The sequence below is a fragment of the Chelonia mydas genome, chromosome 2 (genome assembly GCF_015237465.2).
Source record: "Chelonia mydas isolate rCheMyd1 chromosome 2, rCheMyd1.pri.v2, whole genome shotgun sequence".
Classification (NCBI taxonomy): domain Eukaryota; kingdom Metazoa; phylum Chordata; order Testudines; family Cheloniidae; genus Chelonia; species Chelonia mydas.
In genome coordinates this window covers 242,405,079-242,428,241 of record NC_057850.1, presented here as the reverse complement: position 1 = coordinate 242,428,241, position 23,163 = coordinate 242,405,079, and the positions used below count along the sequence as shown (strand labels likewise).

The following is a 23,163-nucleotide window of genomic DNA, read 5'->3' as shown; positions in this document are numbered from 1 at the left end:
AAACATAAGACCAAAAGAAGAGACTACAATTTTTCTAAAATGTCTTCGTTATCCGTTGCTTTTTAAACAAATGTGACATTAACCTGCAAAGCAGAAACTGAAAGTTTCATTTTTACTTGGTCATGTTTGCTTTAAAAAAAAAAAATAATTAAGTCGTCTTTTTGAAAGACTATTAGGTAGTCAAATAATAAATCAGAGGAGAAGCTGTTCCCAAATTCTTCTGGGAGAGTCTACAATCATAAGTATAGTCTTAACAACTGAAGTGTCTAATTTTAGCTTGTATTTGCCAAGTGTAAGTCAGAGATTCTTTGTGTAATATAAATCAGTGATTTTTCAACCTGTTTGCCAGGCCCCTGAGGGTCTGCAGACTAAGGTTTCCAAAGGGCTCTGCACCTCCATTCAAAAAAATTTTTTTTGAAGGATCTGCACAAGAACGAAGGTTGAAAACCACTGACCTAATTCAAAAGCTGGCAAGTGAGACTATCAAATAAGCCATCACAAGATTATACTGATTCAGAAGTAAAGATGCACCAGACTTCAACACCAACAAAGAGCTTTGATTTTTTTTCTAAACTCCGACAATAAAACTTTTCATTTTTAGTCAGATGTGTTCCCTTAAGTATAATGAGAAATAAATATTGATGTCTAGAAACCTGCAGAAGAACATAAATGATAGAAGTAACTTGTAGGCTACTGTTAACTTTAGGGATATCTGGCAAGTGACGGGAGGGGGAGAAATTGAAACTTTGTTTAATAAACTACGGGTGACCTCTTTGACTGTCCAATTATTAAAAATAGAAACATCCTTTGCTGTAGAAAAACTGATTACAGTAATTCTAGAGACAGTAGATCTTTTCAGGAGAATGAGAATTTTAACATGAAAGTCTCAATCAGCAGTATTAAATGTGGTTTGAAGAATATGTTGAGAATCTATCCAATGAGCCAGGAATGAACTATTGTGAAAAACTAGAATTCTGTGTTAGAAAATATAGAAACACATACAGCTTATACATACAACTCAAATATTTTGTGCTTCTGTAGTGTGAAGAGTTATGAAATGTGACTTCTTTTTCTGCAGGTGTAAGTCATTTTGACAGCCCATTTGAATATGGATTTACATTCCGTAACCCAGAAGATGTCTTTAGGGAGTTTTTTGGAGGAAGGGACCCCTTCTCATTTGACTTCTTTGGTAAGTCAGCAGCTTTTGGGGGGTAGTGGTGCGTCAGAGTAGTGGCTAAAATTCATCTCTACATAACAGATGTGTGTAATTTGACTTTTACCGGAGTGAAAACTATAACTGATCTCTTGGATGTTTTAAAAAGTCTCTTTTTTTCACCTGTCTCCCTCCTTGCTTTTTGCTGTTGCACGTAGGGTTTTGTGGTCAGTTTTTGCTCTGTCAAGGTCTGATTTGTTTAAAAATAGTATATCAAGTTTGCTATCGTCTTTCTAAAAGAAAACTAATAAATCACACACAACAGTTCTGCTTTAGTAAATGTGGGTTGCTGTCTGTATGGCGTAAAAACACTTTCTTCCCAAGTCTGGTGCTGCATGACAGTCAGAAAAAATGACACCCCCACCACCAAAAGAAAAAGCATAAGCAATAGCTTCCAAAGCCTCTGGCTACCATGGAGTTAAAGAAAATAAATTAGTGGCAAACAAAACCATTTAAAAAATACTTTATGCTTGCCAGCATCATGTCAATGAACTGTATGCTTGCGAAGGCACCCTCGGCCATACAAAAGATCTCAGCAAAACTGCTTATTCAGTCTCTGCAAGTGCAGCTGGTTTCCCCTTTTGATCCATAAAAGGAACACATCCTGTGTTCAGCCTTTCACTCCTGGAACTGCCTAAAGGAACCAGAAGGAGTAACATCTTGAGGATTGCAAGAAGAATTCTCTGCCTGTTTACAGGCAAGACATGTGAAACAAGAGACCTCCTGATTATTCCATAGAGCTGAAGATGAATTAATGCAACACTACTGCAAACAGTAGGTGACTTTTATGATTAACTCCAAAATGGGAAAGGAGCACAGATCATTGTCTTATCCTAGGAATCTTTGGAAAAAATTCATTAGTGGGTCAGAGGAAGCTTGTCTACTACATGTTCACTATACACATGTACAGTTAAGGTTGAGTGTGCAGCGGGAGAGATTTGTACCATGAATTTGTTTTGAGAGCAGTGAAGTTTCCCATAAACTAACACATATGCACCAACATCTTTTCACAATCTTAATCAGAACCCATTTTTCCTTCCTCTCCCCATGCCTTTCTATTTACATATACGCCAACGCTATGTAAGCATATGAAAGGTCAAGCTAGATTGACAGAGGAGGCCAGTTTATTTCCTGGAGATTGTGCCGAGTCTACCAAAACATGCAAAAATGAAGAAATCCTGGGAAAGGGGGGAAGCTTGTTTTCTAATGCTTTAAAGAAGAGGGAAGTGGTTTTTTTTTAATGGCCTTGTATTTCTTTTACCTTAGTTTTTAAGGCAGAAGAGAGGCTTGGATTCTCTACGTGTTGATAATGGAAAAAAAACAAATTTCAGTTCTTTCGGAGATGAGCCCCATTGACCTGCAGGAAGAAAAAAAGGCTTAGGTGGGGGAGAAATTAAGAGGAAAGGGAAAGGAGTCAGAAGATTGTAGTTTCCTATTCAGAAGCTAGCCTCCCCCCCCCCCCCCCCCCCCCCGTTTTTTTTTTAATTGCTCTTTAGATTCCCCTTCCTCCACTTTTGGGTAGGAAGTGTGTTCTGCTTGTAGTGAAGGAGTGAAGCTGAGGATGACAGCTTTAGTACTGGCAACACTTAAAAATGATCCAGGAGCAAAGGGAGTTACTTCCAAGTTGGGTACTGATGAGTGGTGTGGTTATTTCTCAACTGTTGTGAGTATGAAATTAAGTAGTTAAACTGAGTTCAAGGAATCGTATGACTATTTCATTTCAGTATAATATATAGAAAAATAACAAAGTAAAAATGCTTAAACACATGGGATCTTCATTTTAGTGATCAGCTTCTAAAACAAAGTATCCATAATTTGAATAACTGTTCAATACAAATATTAAACCATTTTGTTAGCATATAGAAGTCATTTATTATTGCCGCTTTCCTATTTAAGTGGCCAGATAATGGGGCCACTTATAAAGGAGGAAGAAGTTTATAGGTACAGTGACTTAAATTTTTAAGATGACATGCAACTTCATTGACATAATGTACTGGTAAGTGACAAAGTAGCTAAGAATGGTGAACTAACTTACTAATTGCAGTGGGCATGTTTCTTTAGATTTCTACTCAGTGGCCATCAGTTGGCTGCCTGAGGAGTCTAATGGAGGATCAAAGGAAGGGTTTGTGGAGGAAGAATATAGTGCAGGAATGGCAGAGAAATCAGCAGAGGGGCTGGAAGAAGAATCCAGTGGCGGAGGGGCTGGAGGAAGAACTTGGTGTAGGATAGGCGGAGGAAGAATCTGATGAAATATTGGAGGAGGGATGTCAGTGTAGGATTAGAAGAGTGGAGGGGAGGAGCCTAGTAGAAGATCAGAGGGGGAAGCCTCTGGAGAATGGGAGGAGGAGCCCTGCTGAAGAGCTCTTAGTTAAAACAATAAACTTTATTTTTAAAAGAGTGTTTTGATTCCTCTTTACATTGTTTCTTTACTAAGATGGATTGTGGGAAGAAGTGTAACAAATATTTTCACTATCAGCACTTCAGCCCTCTGGATTCAATTTGTTCTTCAGCTCTCAATCACAACAAGACCCACAAAAGATTAACTCAGTGTTTGTAAAAATCTGAATACTTGTGGCTAAACTTACAACCAGCAATTGGGTTCTGCATATAAGAAGGTGAAGATTTGAGATTCAGAAAAATCACAAGTAGTTTTGAATACTTTTCAGGTAGGAAAACAGCCATTTGCAGATAAGTGTGAAACAGCTGTGTTTCTCAGGTTGGGGTAGGTAGTATACAATCACAAGGTATTCAAAGAGTATCTTGTACCCAGAAGTATGTTTTGGTAGACTCTGCATAAAGTCTGTAAAATAAATTGGCCTCTTCTGTCAACCTAGCTTAATCTTTCATACACCTATGTAGTGTTGGTGTATATGTAAATCGTCTCCAACTTAAAATTACAGGAATGGAAAAGGATGAGGTTTTAGTTGATGGAAGACCTATAGTGACAGCTGAACACAGCAGAAGAATGTAAAAAATACATTTGATAGAAGCAAAACTAGATGTGGTGATGTATGAGAGAACACTGAGGAACCATCTCCAAGCATGTGCAACACTAGGGATGGGATGGTCTACAGAACTATATCTGTGGTCTTCCCTGCTTCGCCAACTGAGGCCACTTTAACACCTATATACACTATGTATTTTTCTTGGCTCTTATGAGTGACTTAAGGCACTGTCTGCTTACAGAATTTTTTTTTCTTGTGACACAGACACCATGCCAAGGTGTGTGTGTGTGTGGCTTTAACGTCAAACTTCCAAGCTACAATGCGTTTTGAAAGAACTACAATATTATCAGGTTTTTTCCTTTTTAACTTAAACTTTTACAGTATTTTTTTTTTACTGCTGTAAAATAGACTTTTGTGATCTATTATAGACACAAGGTGGGTGAAGCAATATGTGAGACCTGAAGAAGAGCTCTGTAGCTTGTCTTTCACCAACAGAAGTTGGTCCAATAAAAGATTACCTCAGCCACCTTGTCTCTCTAATATACCAACAGGGTAACAACACTGCACACAATGATGAACTATTGTCCGTTAATTTCAACAACGGAAGATGACGTTTATAGTTTTAAATCTAATTTTGCAACTTGGCAGGGCTCCTCGGGTGAGGCACTGTAGTAAGCTATCATTAGATTCAGCATTACAGCAGTGAATAACTGATTTTCCCCCTCTCCCCCTGTCAATGGCAGTTCAAACACCCCCCCCCCCCCCCCCCCCCCCGAAATTTCAATGAATCAAAATTTCCATAGTTCAGTTTGGTGAAACAATGTTTTTGTTCCATTCAAAATGCTTCATTTTGATTTGGAATCAAAGGTTTATATTCACAAGGGGACTCAAGAGCCTAACTCCAAAATTTAGGTGGGATGGTGGTGTCGCTCCCCCACTTTTTATTCAGTAAACCAGTGGTTTAGGGCACTTATCTGGGGGTGGGAGACCTGAGCTCAAGTCCCTTCTCCAGAGTAGGGATTTGAAGCTGGGCCTCCCACACTTCTAGATTCAACTACCTGCTCTGGAGAAGGGACTCAGGCCCACATCTCTTATCCTATGTGAGTGCTCTAACTACTGGGTTACTGAGTAAAAAGTCGGGGAGGGACGTACCACCATTCTGCCTAAATGTTGGTAGGTTCCTAGGAACTAGCCCCAAAAGAAAAATATTTGCTTTTTTTTTTTTTTTTTAAAGCAGTTGACCAGAATCAACACACATTCATAAAATGACTTGGTCAACTGGGAGCTGCATATTTAGAGTAGTGTTTTGGCTGAAAAATTTTGCCCTCTTCTGGTTAGGCTAGGTTCTCCCCCCCCCCCCCCCCCCAGTAAGTATTTGAGCACCTATGCTTACTACTCAAAGTTCTGAACAAGAACAAATAATTGAGAGAACAAATTGTGACCCTCTTCTGACAACAGAAATTACTACACATCCCCGGGAGTGGGGACTGGAGCCTGAGCCTGCCCATGGCCACACCACCCTGGGCTGGGGGGGTGCAAAGCTGAAGCCCAAGCACTTCTGCCCTCAGCAGGGGGCAAGTAACCGTAGCCCAACTGCCCAGGGCTGAAGCCCTCGGGCTTCGGTCTCAGGCCTGGGCCGCAGCAAGTCTAACACCAGCCCTGGTGACCTCATTAAAATGGGGTCACAACCCACTTTGGGGTCCTGACCCACAGTTTGAGGACCCCTGGTGTAGCCCAGTAGCCTGTCTTTTAACAGTGGCCAGTACAAGGTGCTTCAGAGGGAATGGCCAAAACAGGGCAGTTGATTAAGTGATCCACTCCTGTCATCTGGTCCCAGCTTCCAGCAGTCGGAGGTTTAGGGACACCCAAGAACATGGTGGTTGTCCTTGACTATCTTGGCTAATTGCCATTGATGAGCCTATCCTCCACAAAGATATCTAATTTATTTTCTGAACCCACTTGTGCTTCTGTTTTTCACATCCTATGGGCAAGGAGGTCTGTGGGTTGACCGCGTTGTGTGAGGTACTTTGGTTTGTTTTAATTTCATTGGGTGACCCCTAGTTCTTGTGTTATATGAAGGGATAAATAACACTTTTTTTGTTTTCCTCAACACCATTCATGATTTTATAGACCTCTCCCAGGCCTGTCTTCTAAGCTGAAATGTTCCTGTTTTTTAATTTCTTGTTTGGAAGCTGTTGTATATTCCTAATTTTTGTTGCCCTTCTCTGTATTTGTCCAGTTCAAATTTTTTTTTAGATGAGGTGACTGGAACTGCATATAGTATTCAAGATCTGGGTGTACCATGGTTTTATATAGTGGCATTATGATAGTAAGAAAAAATATCTATCCCTTTCCAACTGGTTCCTAACATTGTTAGGTTTTTTGAGTGCCTCTGCACATTGAGTAGATTCCCACCAGCCCCTGCCCCAAACTATCCACAATGAGTCAGATTTCTTTCTCGAGCAGCAACAGCTAATTTAGACCCTGCCATTTTGTATGTATAGCTGGGACTTTTTCCCAGTATACATTACTTTCCATTTATCCATATTGAATTTCATCTGCCATTTTGTTGCCCAGTCACCCTGTTTAGTGAGATCGTCTAGTAACACTCCAATCACTGTATCATGTGCAAATTTTGCCACCTTACTGTTCAACCCCTTTTCCAGATCATTTATGAATAGGTTGAACAGTACAGGTCCTTGGGGAACCTAACTGTTTACCCCTTTCCATTGTGAAAATTGATAATTTAGGAAACAAAAGTAGGAATTTCTTTTAATCAGTTCCATGAGAGATCCTTCCCTCTTATCCCATGACTGTTTACTTTGCTTCAGCGCTTTTGGTGCGGGACCTTGTCAAAGGCTTTCTGAAATTCCACGTACATTATATCAACCAGACCACCCTGTCCATGTGCTTCTTGACTCCCTTAGTGAATTCTAATAGATTGGTGAAGCATAAGTTCCCCTTACAAAAGCCATGTTGACTCTTTCCCAATGACTAATATAATCTCAATAAATTTTTTATTTTTTAGGAGAACTATAAAACCTAGATTGTACATATGAGGGGAGGGGCTTGTACATAATTCAGTGCTCCCCTGATCTATACTACTGTCTGAAACCAAGATAAAATTACATCTGTCCACAACTTATGTATACATACATTAAATAACTGTCTTTGAATTCCAAAATAGTTGAATTTCAGTAGCTTGATGCTGATTACAGCCAACAATCAGTATGTTCTGGAAGCATGCATAGGCTCTGTACAAAAGCAAAGGAAACAAGTCTCTGAGCTTGCAATTCTAAGAAAACAGTTAAGATTGAGGAGGGAAAGGCAATATTATGTGCAACGTGATCATAAGCATGTCAAATTCCATTTTTTACAAATATGTGCTTGTTCTGTGTGTTTTTTGGGTGGCACTTAAAATTAAGTGAGAGTAAGTCACTGGTGAAGTGTGCATGGTGTAATCTACAGGGTTGAAAGTGGAGGACTAAGCATTAAAGATGGGGAATGAGGTCTGGGCAGCTTCAGGGTTGCAGCGATGGAAGCGGGCAGGGTCATGCGGGGGGGGGGGGGGGGGGGAGGGGAGGGGAGGAACACCTGGAGTCTAAATCTACAGCTATCTTATGGACCCTATGTTGGCATAGCCCCCTAGCATAGGTGCAACCTGTGCTGGCAGAAGGAGTTTCTTCTTTTGGGGTCAGAACACCACCTTTCTTGACAGTGTTAGCTACATTTGTTGAAGCATTGTCCTATCAGCGTAACTCTGTCTACACTGGGGTTTATTGGCGTAGCTCTGTCAGCTGAGTGTATGGTGGGGTGTTTTTGGTTTTGGTTTTATTTTCACACCCTGACTGACACAGCTTTGCTGATATAATTTAAATGTAGGGTAAGCCCATGTATCATGAGTAGTGATGGCAAGAGCCTGGAGACTTCCATAGTCCATCTCCTTCATGCTCCTCCTAGCTTGTGTTGCTGTTGTGACCGGGATAAGGAGATAATGGGTCTGACCCAGGTCACCTGTAAGTGGCCAATGATGCAGTGGATTATAAAAATATATAGTATAGCTTTGACATGAGTGTGTGTTCTTTTTTTTATTTTAATGCCAGGTAACTGAAGATAAACTGGACTATAAATAGGAAGCATAATAGTGGGCAGTAATATAATATAGATCACTTGTATGCATGAGTGAATGACCTTCATAACTCACTAGTGAGTCATTCTCTAACTAGCAGGAATAAATATTGGACTATAGCACTGTTAACTGCGGTGGCGTTATTTGCTAGCTAATATGCTGGAGTGAGACTCGCATATGCTAGTCTTTGAAATTACTACTCCAGGAGTATGATGACTTGGCACAAAAATATTATTAGAATTTAATATTTCCAAGAGTTTGTCAGATTTGCTAACGCACATATAGTGTTAAAGGTAATCTACAAAGGATTTTTTTTTTTTTTTTTAAACATTGAGGTTGTTACAAATCTTTGGGGTTTTTGATGGAAAAGAGAAGCTGAAAGCCTTTGGGGGGAGAAAAACAATTCCTATATTTTACCTCACAAATTTATAGTCTGGTCTGTATTCCTTGGTTTTGTGGGAGGACCAGTGAGAGTTGTAAGGGATTATTGTGAGTTCTTAACATCATATTTGATGGGGGTAAGAGTATTGGCGCTCTCCAACAAAGGCTTCCTTTATTCAAAATGTGTTAATTTTGTCATTCATGTTAAGTAGGTGTAAGCAAACCAAGCAGAGGTTTAAACTGTGGCTAAAAATCCCATTTCCTTTCAGTTCATCTTTTTTTTTTTTTTTTTAAACTTGTACTGTAGTCATTTCACTAGCTCTCAGTAATCGGGCTTCCAGCCTTGGTGGGAACTGGATTTTAATGGGGGAGGGAGGGAACCTGCTCTTGGTTTCTGATCTTCATTTAAAATCAACTTGGAATTCTAATTGGTACAGTGATTATTCTCAAGTCACTGAAAATGACAGTGGCCCAGATTCAGGAAAGCAGAGACGTGTTTAACTTTAGATATTGCCTTCAATGGGACTTAAGTATATGCTTAACTCTTATCCTGCATGAGAATATCTTCCATTCTCTGCAACATCACGCTGAGATTGGTTTTAGAATTGGAAAATTCTATAGTTGAAGAAAATATAAATGCTATTACAGACCTCGTATGTTGGAAAATAACTTCTTACATTTCACTTTTAAACTATTGTTTTTGCAACATTACATTTTTCAACATCATTTCATCACAGGTCAGGCTAACATGCCTAAAACTGTTGTTCTGTAGATAACTCATATTTGTAAAATATTTTGTAAATGTTTCCAGTGTCCTGTGCTGTGTAATATAGGTCTTGTAAAGTTCTGCTGCAATGGGAACTGAAATCCAAAATAGCTTACGTTCAGCATTAAAGATCTCCACCTTAATGGTACATTGTGTTGTGTAAATCATGGTCCTGCAAAATGCTGATGTTATGCTAGTATGATGTAAAACTCAAACTTCAGTTTCTTTATTTGTAGTATGCTAGTGGAATTTCCCTTTTATCTGGACACCTCTTCTGTAACTTTCTATGAAGTAATAACTTCCATATAGGTATTCCATATTTACTTATTAGTCTCTGACCAGTGTTTTATAACCTTAAAAAATCATATTTGTGCCAGGGAATAGAACCAGTGGCCTGCCAGTTTATTTTTTTTTAAATCCAGCTATAGGCTTTTGAGTTTAAGCACTGGCTGAAGGACATTTTGAAGTTAATTTGTGCGAGTCCCAGCACCTTGAGATTTGGCAGTTCATAGCCCGAGCACCTCTGGGCTTGTTACACCAGTTATGAAAGTGTGTTTTTTATTTAAAAAAATAAAAAATAAAAATTGCTTGAGCCCCAGGACCTCTTTCATTACAAATTAAGCACTGCCTTCAGCCCTTATTTTTTTTCTTCCCATAAAGCTCTTACCGTCCGAATTTCCTCTTAAGCATCTAACCCTCCAACTAGCTAACTTAAACTAAACTAAAACATTTGCAGATCACTTAAAGTTGTATTATGACTATTTTAATTCCCGGTTTCCAATACCCTTTAAATTTCAGTCTTAACGGAACACTAACATACATTGAGCCTGTCTTAAGCAGAGTCGTGGTGGGCGTGGTTCTTGGATAAACCTTGAATGAAATTATACAAGAAGTCTTGAATATTTAGGGGTTGAATCAAACTTAATCACATCAACAATATTAAGTTTAAGCCCCAAAACACAGCTTGACAGACAAGGTGTTCTACGGAGAGAAGGGCTTCTCTTGTTGTAATTTCAGATGTTTGACATTCTGATGAATAGCAAGCAGATAGTTGCCTCTTGGAACCAGAAAAAGTCCTCATTTCTTGATAGCACAATTAAAGCAAAGTGTGTTTTATAGTTAATGGCCATGTGAGGAGACAAGTTCTTAATTACACAGATGTTAACTGACGTGAATTTGGTATCTAACCTACATGAATTTGGTATAAAACATGGATTTTTTTTGTGTGCATATATGAACATACATAGCTATTGTATAAATGATAAGGTTTGATTATATAGCATAACTGGTGTGGAACACATTTCTCTGCTGAAAAGTGAATTTCTGCATGTTCCCCCTGATTACTCGTCATTTGCAAACTGGCACAGCACTAAGGAAGCAGGACTTTATTTTCAGCATGCCATTACTTTAATAATAGTACTTAAAGTTCTGGAGACCAAAAAGAGTTGGGGGTGTATGAGTAATATTGGTCTCTTACAGGTATCAAAGGAACACAGAATTGCTATACTGAATCAGATCTGTGCTCAGATATTCTGTCAGACAGTGACTAGTACCAGAGGAAGGTGCAAGAAACTTCCTTCTCTACTAGAAGTCCTCATACTTATTAAATATAGGAACTACTGAATAAAACTGATCACTTCAACCTCCTGTATAAAAACCTGGTTTTTGTTTGTAGAAGATCCTTTTGATGACTTATTTGGAAACAGACGAGGTCAACGTGGGAACAGAAACAGAGGTGGTGGGCCATTTTTCTCTGCATTTAGTGGATTTCCTGCATTTGGGAGTGGCTTTTCTTCATTTGATACAGGTAAATATTCTAAAGCAAACTTCAAGCCAAATTTAATATTGCTAGAGAGGGAGTTTCTCTGGAACAGTAAATTGGTACAATGCAGTTAAAAAATCATATACAACACTGAGTCCTGTTACATCTACCTGTAGAGTCCCCTAGTTTAAATAGAGCCACGGTATTGTAGAGTATTATTTGATATAGCTAAAATCTCATGAAAAAAGAGTGTAAGCCCTGTTAGAAGGAAATTGGCTCTATTCTGCTTTTTGGTCTTTTACTGACACCATTACATTGGACAAGTCTTAACCTCTTAGTATATCAGTTTCTATATCAGCGTTACTTGCCTTACCAGGGGGTGTGTTCAGTGTTCTTGAGGTCTCCGAAAAAGGGACTGCAATAGTGTGCGCCTTTAAACAAGATTATGAACTCCAAGTGCTCTCAATTATTGGAGCCTAGTTGAATGCTAAAGGTCTAGTTTTTGCAACTCCACTTGAATTCAGTGGGAGTAACCGTTACCTAGCAACTCTGAAATTGAGTAACTTTGGTATTTGAAATTGGGGAGCTAGAATTAATAGATCAAAATTTGATGGTCCAGCAGACCTTCCTAAAGTAGAACAGTTGTTAAACGGTTTCTGATGAAATTATGTTTACAGTGCTTTAGTCAAATACTTATCATGTCTTCCCCCCAGGTTTTACTTCGTTTGGTTCACTGGGACACGGGGGCCTTACTTCGTTCTCCTCTACGTCATTTGGTGGCGGTGGGATGGGTAGCTTCAAATCGGTATCAAGTTCTACTAAAATAGTTAATGGCAGAAAAATTACTACAAAGAGGTAAGTGATATAAACAAGATAAATGTTGTAACAAAAATGAGGAGGCCGGTGGCACCTTAAAGACTTAACAGATTTGGGCATAAGCTTTCGTCCCCAAATAAATCTGTTAGTCTTTAAGGTGGCACCGGACTCCTCGTTGTTGTTTTTGTGGATACAGACTAACACAGCTACCCATCTGATACTTGGTACAATGCGAGTTGTTGTAATAGAATTCGTCAATATTTTTCTGATGATAACTTTCTTTACCCTTACTGTTTTGGTTTCCCAAAATGTAATAACATAGATATCCAATTCTGTGTGAATTGTAATGATAGACCTATTTGATTCTTTTTTCTTTCCCTGCCATTACAGGATGGTTCCCTGCTACAGTATATGTAAGGATGCAGAGGTTGGGCAAAAAGTACCTAATGCCCTGTAGCCAAGAGTTTATTCAAAAGTGGGGAAAACCCTTAGCAGCAGTATCCTGTGTAGCCTAATTGATGGATTGGTGTATTGATTAACTTCTTTTCTTTCACAGTAGTTGATAAGGGTTCAGTTTCTTGAATAGCTACACCATCAGGAAGATTACCAATGTTGTTAGAATGAGACCTGAGGAGTACAGGACAAACAACTAAAGTTTATCACAAGTCCCTTTTTATTAGCAAATCTACTAAACAGATAGGTAATCCCACAAACACTGAAATACAACAGCAGATAGAGTGTAATGCGTTTAGCCCTGTGACTGGCATCACTCACATCTTCTGCGGGGATCCCCACAGTGTCGGTCAATATACTCATCTTCATTGTCATTGTTATCATCACCAGTGGGAGTCATCCAAGGCATGTAGATTAGAATACAGTTTTTATAATGTGTTAGGCTGATGCCCACAGGGGTTCATGCATATTTGAGGGTTTCCACCCCTTTTCCTCATTTGAACTTCCATCTCCCACTACCTTTGGAATAGCCTATGAAAAATGGGACCGTTTGTTAATTTTCCTTATTCTATTAATATTTACATTACTGAGTCACCATAACTTGCGGCTAGCATACTGAAATGGCTTCAAAATCCAAAAAATATTATAACCAGCTTTCACCAGTACATTACAATATATATTTCCTAAATAGCAGAAAGTTTAGCAGCAGTGGAACAATCTTATGATATCTTGTGATGTAGGGTCATTGCTATCTTGTGACAAATTTTGATCTAGGTCACTTACTGGTTAGTTGCTTTATGTCAAGTGTGTCTTTAGTCCTGAGGCCTTGTTTGGCTAAGCTAAATATCTTACAGGCCTGAGGGCTGTAGGCCATGTTACAACATTAATTCTTTTATTTCCCCTTTATATCCTGAATACATGTGATCTCTTTTTATGCTTGGGTATACCTGCTGAGAAGCTCAGCAACCCGTCAGCTGCTGGGCAGGGAGTGGATACTGGGATTCCCAAAATGCTGCTATCATTGGAACTTGCTCAGGGGTGATGCGTCTTTTAGTATTGGCTTTTAGCTAGTAAGCGTCTGAAAACTGAAGCCCTCCTCTCCAGGCTGCTGGAAGAGAAAAGGAGTATGCTCTTGCTTTCCCTTCACCGGTGGAGCTACTGATTGGGGATTGGGAGGCCACTGTTCTGCTCCAACCCCAGTTTTCTGGTTGTAAGTAGCATGAAAAGCGTAGCAGATGGTCTAAGCTATGCTCCAACTTTCCCCAGCCTCTGTTTTGAGTTGTTGCTTGGGAAGCCTACTGGATGGGAGGCTCATCAGTGAAAGTGAACTTTTCAGTGTCCCTACTGACCGTATGGATTTGAAGTGCAGATAGTCTTGTCTGATCTGTCAGGTAAGCTAAGAGCAGGAGTTAAGGTTCTCCACCAGGAAAAACATATTGCTCACTACTGGTGAGTGAATGTTCAAACACTACACACATCAGAACCTCTCCTCACTATTTTACACCAGTCCTTGGGGAAACCCTCTGCAAATATGAAGTAGTGACAAAATACCATGCAGTAAATTAAGGATATGCATCATAAATGTAATTGACAGTTGTCAAACTGAAGTGTTCTTAGTACTTATGAGGTCTCAGCCCAATGAACTATACTAATACCACGTACTAAATCTTTAAGAAGTGGAGCGAGACCTCTAGGTTTTTGTTTGAATTATGCAATCTGTAAACTAGCAAAAATGCAAGGTTCTACTGTATAAGTTAACTGGAGAGGTGTCCCTTAGAACAAACCTCTTGACACGTTTTTGTAATTAAAGTGAATTAGTGACAGTGCCAGAAACCCCAGTGTTTTTTGGTATTTATCCAGTGTCAACTGGACAAATACCGTGACACAGAAATTGCAGTCCTTCCTCAGTCATTGAGCTACAGTTTGCGTTCAAAATGATGCTTAGACAAGGCCTAACTAGATAGGCCTTGCATCATGCCCTGCAAGTTAGCAAAAGCAAACCCTGGCAAACCCGTGTGGAAGAATTTCAATAGAGCAGTGGTTCTCAACCAGGGGTCCTTGGCCTTTGGCAGGCCATGAGCAGGTTTCAGGGGGTGTACGCCAAGCATGGCCAGTGTTAGACTCGGTAGGGCCCAGGGCAGAAAGCCGAAGTCCTGCTGCATGGGACTGCAGCCCAGAGCACCCAGCCCCACTACCCAGGGCTGAAGCCAAAGCCTGAGCAATTTAGTTTCACAGTTCCCCCTGATGTGGGACCCCCAGGCAGTTTCTTACTACCTCCTAATGCTGGCCCAATTATTGTGGCACAGCTGGGCTGTGGAGTTTTTATAGCATGGGGGGGCCCTCAGGGAAAAAAGGTTGAGGACCTTCTGTCAGCCTGGAGGAACTGACCTATCTGGACTATGAAGTAGAAAGTCTCTGCTGTTGGCTGGGAGGCTGTCTCCGTGTCTGTAATCCATTACATAACTTTACCCATGGCTTTTGTAACCAGTTAAGAGGCAGAGTCATCTCAACCACTTAAAAGTAACATGGTACAGTTTGTGTCCACACAGCAGCTTTTCAGTCTTCACAACTACTTCATATGGTCAAACCATTGTATAGTGGGTTCTGGGAAAATCTGGACAGCTGTTTCATAGTGCATCATGAAGGAATCAATAGCTCAGAAGACATTCAGACAGAAAGCAGGGCAGTACCTCATGTCGTGTCCTGTTGCATAGACTTGGGAAGAACAGGCCAAATTAATTACTTTATGCAGACATGATTAGAAGATTCTGTCCACAGAGCAAACAAGTGTGGCTAACTGCTTATAGGAAGACAGTTGTTTCAGTCTAGGAGCAAAATGCTGTTAGCTGACGTGGTGGTTAACAAAGTGGTAACTCTCTACATGTAACAAACGATGCTTAGAACAACCCAGGCCACAAACTTGTTACAAATGTTAAGGTGCAGGATGGACAGGATCTCTATCTTTAAGTTTAGTAGAAATAAGACTGAATTGCTCCCCAAAGCCAATAAGAAGCTGTGCAACATACAGGACACAGATGTACTGTGCTCAACATAACTAGCACTCTGAGAAAAGGGGTGATGTTTGAATGATGACAATAATAGTATACTTTTGAAAGAAGACTACCATCTTGTGACCAAGCGAGGAAGAGTTCCTGGCCACTACTACTACTTACTTTCTCTCTGAAATTTGGGTATAGTTATATAATTTAAAAAAAAAACCAAGCAAACATTGATCAGTCGACATTGAGAAAGAGCAGGTAGTTGTCTTTGGAGAGAACAGAGTGTATCTGCCTGTTCATCAAACTTCCTACCAACCACAGCAACTGTTGTCTCTGATTCTTTACTGAATAGATCCTTCCTCTGTCTGATCATCAAAACAGAATTCTATCAATTGATTTATGAAGTGAAAAGCTTCTACATATTTCTGTACTCTAAACACAGGTTACTTACGGATAGTATGTAATGCAGACCAGCCCTAAATATGGCTTACGTTTGTGCTTTGAACAAGCAATTATAATTCAGTGACAAGGGAATAAAATGGTTTGCTTTGCAAACCCAAAATTGCACATTAAACATTTTAACAAGGGGAGGTAAACCCTACATGCATTGTCAAGATTGCCTGGTGAAAACCAATCGAGATGCAAAAGTTAATCCTGCTTGTGAACCTTAACTTGGCCATGTTAAGCACATGCTGTGTAGCACTATTTTGGTGCTGTTGCACATGTTCTCTGTGGTGGTTCATCCTGCTTAACTAAAACATATCAGTGTAATATTGTGGGGAAAACATACACCATAAAACACACTATGCTGAACACAGCTGTCTGAGCCGGAACTGCCACAATTCCTAACTACTACTTTTAACTGAAACGCAAAACTAAAATTGCATATGATGCTTTTTGAATGGGAGGGTGGGGAGAAAAGGAAAGAGATGAGAACTTCAGCCTAAGAGGAGAACTATGATTATGGAGAATAGAGTGCCCCTTCAGCTGCAGTGACTAGGAGTCGCTTCCAGAAAGGGTTTTCAGTGGGGTGGGAAAGAAGATGCTAATTACTGTGGCTTCTCCACTGTTGAATGCGATCACTCACTTACTGCAGTTGCATCAGCCAAGCTTTGGCCCTAGACTTGGCAATGTATTTCATTACCTAAATATCCACATGTGTGGTGTACTTTGATCATATTGAAAATGCTTTAAAACTATGATTAAATGAATTTTTGTCCTACAGAATTGTTGAGAATGGACAAGAGAGAGTGGAAGTTGAAGAAGATGGCCAGTTAAAGTCATTAACAGTAAATGGTAAGGAGCAGCTGCTACGCTTGGATAACAAGTAATTCAACGCACGTGTTAACAGAAATTTTAAGCTATAACAAGCACCATTTGAGGAGTAACAGGAACATTTTTTTTGAAGATTTCAAACGAACTCTTTCAGTATCTGTACTTAATCTAAAGTATTTATAAACAGCTCATCGGAGCTCATGGTATTTGTCATAGACTTTTGAGTTAATTGTTGGGACCACATCAGTAGGACCATTTTTTGTCCTTAAATTGTTGTAAATTTCTGTATGCACTTTGCTTTTTATTAAACATGATCCAAGGTTAGCCGTGATCCTTCAGTAGTGCTAGGCAAAATGTACACTAACCACTAGCATGAATCTTGCTTTTCCCATTTTGTTTGAAATGTGAGCCAACTAGTAGTTTGTCTGCTGTGAAATTAACATTTCAAGGATGAACTCTTCCATAATTTCAACTTTTTTTAATATTTAGTAGTGAAAGATGTTAATACGTTCCTAGTAATGCATTTCTGGTTTAAATAAATTAAGGATGTTTTCTAGTTGTGCATGAATGCCAACAACTTAGTAAGTTCTGACAATGTTTAAATATGTAATGTTTAAGCCTAGGAAAACAACAAAAAGTAAAGCTGGTGAGCTGGGTCTTTTGTCAATTGCTAAATTCAAAATGAATAAATGCTGATGTTTGTGGTGCATTCTTTCATGGATGGCATTTGTAGCCGCCTTGTGTCTGTGTGATTTGGGCAAGTGGGGAACCATATTTTGCTTTTCAACACCTGCTTCCTTCAGGCTTCAGGCCGAGGGGCTTTTCTTGCAAATGTTTTCTTCAATGTGACTGAAAACATGGCTTTTAGTTTCCTTTCCAAACCTAATGTGAAGTATCTATCTATAGGGTGTTTTCCCCAGAACTGGCTGGATAACTGTCACTTCCCCCCAATGTATACATTTCAATTTGTCCGAAAGTAATACTCTGCATTGTCTTGTAACTAAGATGTCGAACACAAGTATACAATATCTCTGAAAACACTGCATTAAAAGTCCTTTTCTTCATATATGGGGCAACATGCCCATCTGTAGATAGACTTCCACAAAATTATCGATATCTGTCAGTAAATGAAAAGCAAACCCAAAATACCTATATTAGCAGTGTTTTCTAATGTTCTGGCATAGATGTAAAAGGAAGAGTAAATGTGATTCATAAATGTCAGCATCTTCAAAACTGAGTCGTCAAGGAAGTGAGTAACTATATAAACCCGCTATTAATGCGGTGTCTTCAGCTGCATAGACTTGAGTACCATTGGTTTACACACTTACTAACCAACACTAAAAATGCAGAAAAGTGCCTACTTACATTAATGGAATGGGGAGTGAGGCAAAGTACTAATTTGTAGATTTTTTTTTTTCAAAGCTAGGCAAAAGCAATGGTTTGCAAAGCTCCTCTATACCTGCTTTATACAGTAGATATTTATGCTCATTCATCAGGTATTTTGTGCACTGGGTATTTATGTAGAAGTGATGCATGTGCAGTTTTATGCATGCAGCTAGCTCTGAACATCTGGCCTACTGTGAATTATTTAGGCTAGTTTAACTTCCGGATATGTTATGTAAGACCTCAAAGTGTATGGTTTTGAAGTGATCAGTTAATCCTTTCTAGAGAATACGGTCTGTGATGTTACACTATTGAATGTCTGAGAATTAAAGTTCAGGAGGTAGATGGAAAAAATTGGCAAACTATTCTTCAGGATAACTGATTCAACTTAAACCAAGAACAAATAACCTAACAAATTGTATTAATTGTTGGTGACTGCAGTGAGGTTAAACACTGTGAGGTTACAAAATTTTAAAATTTTCTCCCCCTCAATTTTATAGTCAAACAATTAAAGAGGGTAGGAGAAGGAATGAAATATAAAAGTTATACTTTAAGGTTGGGAGATCAAAAGGTATGTACATTTTTAAAGTATATGCCAAGACCTTGTAATAGAAGCTCAAAACTTAATCTAGCAACTCTACATTGTTTCCTTGTCAGTTTTCCTCTCTTGCACTTGTTGCCCAAAAGATGACTAAACAGAAAAACAAGAAGTTACTTAAAATGGTTTGAAATACATTTGTAATTAGGTCTGAAAATGTTAGCGCGCGCGCGCACACACACACACACACACACACACCCCCTTCTACTGGCATGACTTCAGTGTGTTACAACTCCTACCTATGAAATACATGTGGCTCTTCATTTAGCTGTTTGGCATAAGCTGAGTTGTAAATTGCATAGTGAGAGCTTAACATGGTGACTTCACTTACGACCCAGTCTGGATGGTGCTTTTCTCTGCCTTCAGATTTCCATAGTTGTTGATTTCAGGGGTAGGCACTGTGTAGTTATGAAACATGGCAACATTGCACTCCTCAAGTAAAAAGAGAAAATAACCCCCCCCCCCCCACCCCCATAAAAAAAGCTGGCCAGTTGGTCCCATCACTCTAATTAGTCAATCAGTAAAAGACCTGCACAGTATTTAAAAAATAAAAACCTACACACAGTCATCTGAGGGAGTTGACCTTGAACCAAATAACTGTTTTTGATTTGGTCCCGGCTCTATTACTTGACTGGCAATCCCACTTCCATGTATAGTGGTATAAAGACTTTAAGGCTCCACATTGTTTCAACATGCAGAGTGCTGTTTCAGAATAAAGCCATACTTCTCACTCTTTAATTGTCACTTGCTGTTCATTCTGGATATAAAAATCAAATCCTGACCTCCACCCCTTCCTCCCCCATATAGATCCATTGTGCACCTGCAACACAAAGGTGTAAGTTAGGCTTCTGTGCCTGAGACCCTATGACTGCATGTCTCTGGTAGCCTTACTGTGTTAGAATTGTCTCACTACTGTAATACAGAAATACATGGCTATTTTGTGCTCTGTTGAAAACCCACTTTTATTAGGATGTATTTAAGAACTTTGCATCACTTTTCTTACTAATACATTCTTTTCATGCAAGACCTGCTCCTTAGGAGTGAAGGGTTACGTCGCGCACCAAATTTAAAGCCTCATTAGCTTTCCCTTCTGCATGGCCAATAGAAAAATTTCTAGTAACTGGTAAACTTTTTCAGTTCTAGCAGATATCTGTACAATGCTTTATCAAATATGCAGAGTAAAATGGGACTAAATGGAAACTTGTCCTCTTAAAGCTTTTTGCCTAAAAGTAAGAAATTTCGTGCAGATGGAGAATAAAATGCTAAATATTGGACATCTGAAAAAGCAGGGCAGGACATATGCTAAGATTAAAAAAAAAAAAAAGCTTCCTTCAGATTTAGAAAAATTAGAGGTGGTTTCTAGGACTACTATCCTTTCTGTGATCTGGACTTTCATACTTTTCAGTCTATCGGTAGCATATAGTATTCTACTAATGCTTTTACTTGGTGAAACATCTCAGCCCCTTCTGTGCAAAACCTAAATTCTTCTTTACAGGGCAGTAATTTAAGTACTGCATGTTATACTATATAATATGTAGGGGGTTGGATTATCCAGCTTTCAGTAGGACACAGTCACAAACTGCTTTATAAACTAATGGTTTTGGTTTTGTCAGAATGTATTTAGGTGGCAACATACTATTTTGTTAATCTTTGAAATGTGTTTACTGAAGCAGTCAGTCTTAATTTGTAATCCATAAGGAATCTAAAACACACTGAGCTATATGGTGTAAATGACAGCTCTGCACATATGTTGTATAACATAGTGTGTGGGCTGCAGTTATAACTCTGAATTAAATTGTTTTGTCTGGTCAATAGATGAAATGTCATTTTACCATGGGATGATGTCTAGCATGTTTCAGAAAAACTTGTCCCTGCTGCAGTTTGTCATGTCCTACAGTAACAATAAATTGTCACTGTTTGCAAAGCTACTGATATGAAACTTTAACTTCATAAAATTCAATCAGAAGTAAAGTCAGTAATAGCTTGACACCTTCCTGTCTGTGTTCATGCTCATATTCAACTTTCCTATTTGTGTCTGACTGGCTAAGCACAGTGGGTGTTATGTAAAAGTGATGCTTCTTAGTGTTTGTGTATAGTTGTGCTTCTGTGTGTGGTATTGTCTGTGGTAAGCAGCTTTGGTCAAGGAGGTTTGGAGACTTGAGTCTCTAAGTCTGCCTGTGTCCTGTTGTCATAGTGAGTGGATTCACGTCTCCTGCCTCAGTTTTTTCATCAACGTAGGCATAATACCCACTTTCAAGACTGTAATCCAAGTAAAATGGTTATACCAGGGTTGTATTACGCTTGTAGTTAAGGTTTTATTTTAAGAAAATAAAGGATGGCATTTTCAAAAGCACTCAGCACTGGCCTAGCTATGCTTCCATTGACGGTGGTAAAACTTCCACTCAAATGGAAGAATAATTACCCAAATTGAGTATTGGGAAGACACACTTCTTGCATCAATGCTTAGCACTGCTGCTTTTAATAATAAAAAAAAATTCCACAATATGGATGCATTATAGGTATTAGTTATCCTGCCAGCAATCTGCAACCCTGACTTTAAGGCTTATCCCTTTTTAAGGGAAAAACAGTTGAATCTACCCATTCTGTCCAAGACTTGTTTACTTTGGAACTGAATTGTGACAAAAATTCACTTCCTAGACTACCAACTATATAGCTTCCTTCTTATCACTGGGTTTGAAGTGACTACAAGTAAAAGGTTTTCACCCCCTCATTCAGTTCTCTTGGCCCACCCAAATCCTTCAAATAATATTAAGAGACTTAGAAAATGAGTATCTCTTAAAGATTACTTGCAAACAGGGACTTGTATTGCTTTATTGCTAAGACCCAGAAAGATCTTAGACTTTGGACTGTTAAGGCCTGTACAGTGCACATGCATTACGTGAGGTTGTCCACACAGGATAAATTATATCTTCAGGCTTCTAATTACAGTGGGATTTATTGTTTGTTCTGAACTTGGATTTAGTAAAACTCTCCCATTTGTAATAAAAGGGAATGACAGATCAAATTGCCTCAATGCGCTTCTTTTGAGTTTGGCACCTTTTTACAGTGATGCTTTGCTCTGTTATCTGCCTTCACTATACAAAGGGAATATTCCTGCCTTCTCTGCTGTGCTATTTTTATTATATTTAGGGCTTGTCTACACTACTGGCTGGATCGATAGGCAGCGATTGATCCAGCGGGGGTCGATTATCATGTCTAGTGTAGATGCAATAAATCAATCGCTCTAGTGTTGACTCTGGTACTCCACCTCAAAGAGAAGTGCAAGGGGAATCGACGGGAGACACTCTCCTGTCGAGACACTGTGGTAAGTAGATTTAATTACATCAACTTCAGTGATGTTTTTCACGTAGCTGAAGTGGCATAACTTATATTGATCCTTCTTCCCACCACCCCCATCCCCAGTGTAGACCAGCCCTTAGAATGCGGTAGTGCTCAAAATGTGCTTCTGGTTTCCTCACACAGAGGAAGACTCTGTCCCATTCCTGAGGCAGTACCAGTCTAAAAAGGCAAGGGCTGGTGGGTGGGAGTGCAGAGAGACAGCTCATCCAAAGGGTGGACAAAATGGACAAAGATAAATAGAAGATTTAGGATTAGTCTACATCAGCAACTTATATCAGTATAACTACGTCGCTTAGGGATGGGGAAAATCCACGCCCCTGAGAGGTCAATATAACTGCATCGAACTGCCAGCGTAGACAGCACTGTGATAGAGGGCTTCTTCCTTTTTGCCCTAGCTACCACCTCTCGGGAAGGTGGATTACCTGCGCCAATGTGAGAAGCTTTCCTGTCAGCAAAGCTAGTGTCTTCACCGTGGCAACGTCTCGACTACAGAACTGTCTGCCTAAGTTTTATGTTAGCATACAGCCATTGTAGTTAGTACATTGCTTGTGCATGTGCACACTTTGCTCTTTGGTACGTCCTCACCAGGAGTGCTTGTATTGATGTGCAGTACACCTGTGGGTAGGTAACCGACTGTGTAAATCACTACTGTCCAGTGCAGGGTGTTTTGGGAAGTTTTTGCAATGACTCATTTTGGCCCCATCAGGCATATAGGGATGACTGGGAGCATGGGGTCCACAGTGTTCTCCATTCTATAATTCTATCTGTATCCCACAGTATTTTTGCACCTTTTCAAAATCTGCACAAACCTTGCTGTCTGCTATATCTGACAGAAGCTCGGAGCCTGCACAGCTCTGCACTATTGTCATGAGCATTGCAAGCGCAGGGCATGCAATCTTGCAGTATTTGCAGAGCTGCAAGAGGAGCCGTGGGGAACATGATGATTCACTGGAGATTAGATTACTATGGTATGGAGAAAGAAACAATTCAAGGTTGTTGGTGGCATTCATGGAGCAGCTAGAGATGGTAGAGCGCTGCTTCTGTGCCCAAGAAAGAAGCACAGACTGGTGGGAGCACGTTGTC

General features: G+C 39.6%; 1 protein-coding gene across 6 annotated transcripts in view; it reads left to right on the top strand.

The window, feature by feature from the left end:
• The window catches only part of DNAJB6 (DnaJ heat shock protein family (Hsp40) member B6), a 95,262-nt gene that overhangs the window by 29,207 nt on the left and 42,892 nt on the right, over window positions 1-23,163 (top strand). For all 6 annotated transcript variants that reach the window (XM_007054112.4, XM_037891072.2, XM_027830894.3 and 3 more), the window contains 4 exons: window positions 1,079-1,189; window positions 11,110-11,241; window positions 11,910-12,051; window positions 16,690-16,760. In XM_007054112.4, the coding sequence (XP_007054174.1) occupies window positions 1,079-1,189; window positions 11,110-11,241; window positions 11,910-12,051; window positions 16,690-16,760 (456 nt within the window). The remainder of the gene's footprint in view (window positions 1-1,078; window positions 1,190-11,109; window positions 11,242-11,909; window positions 12,052-16,689; window positions 16,761-23,163) is intronic.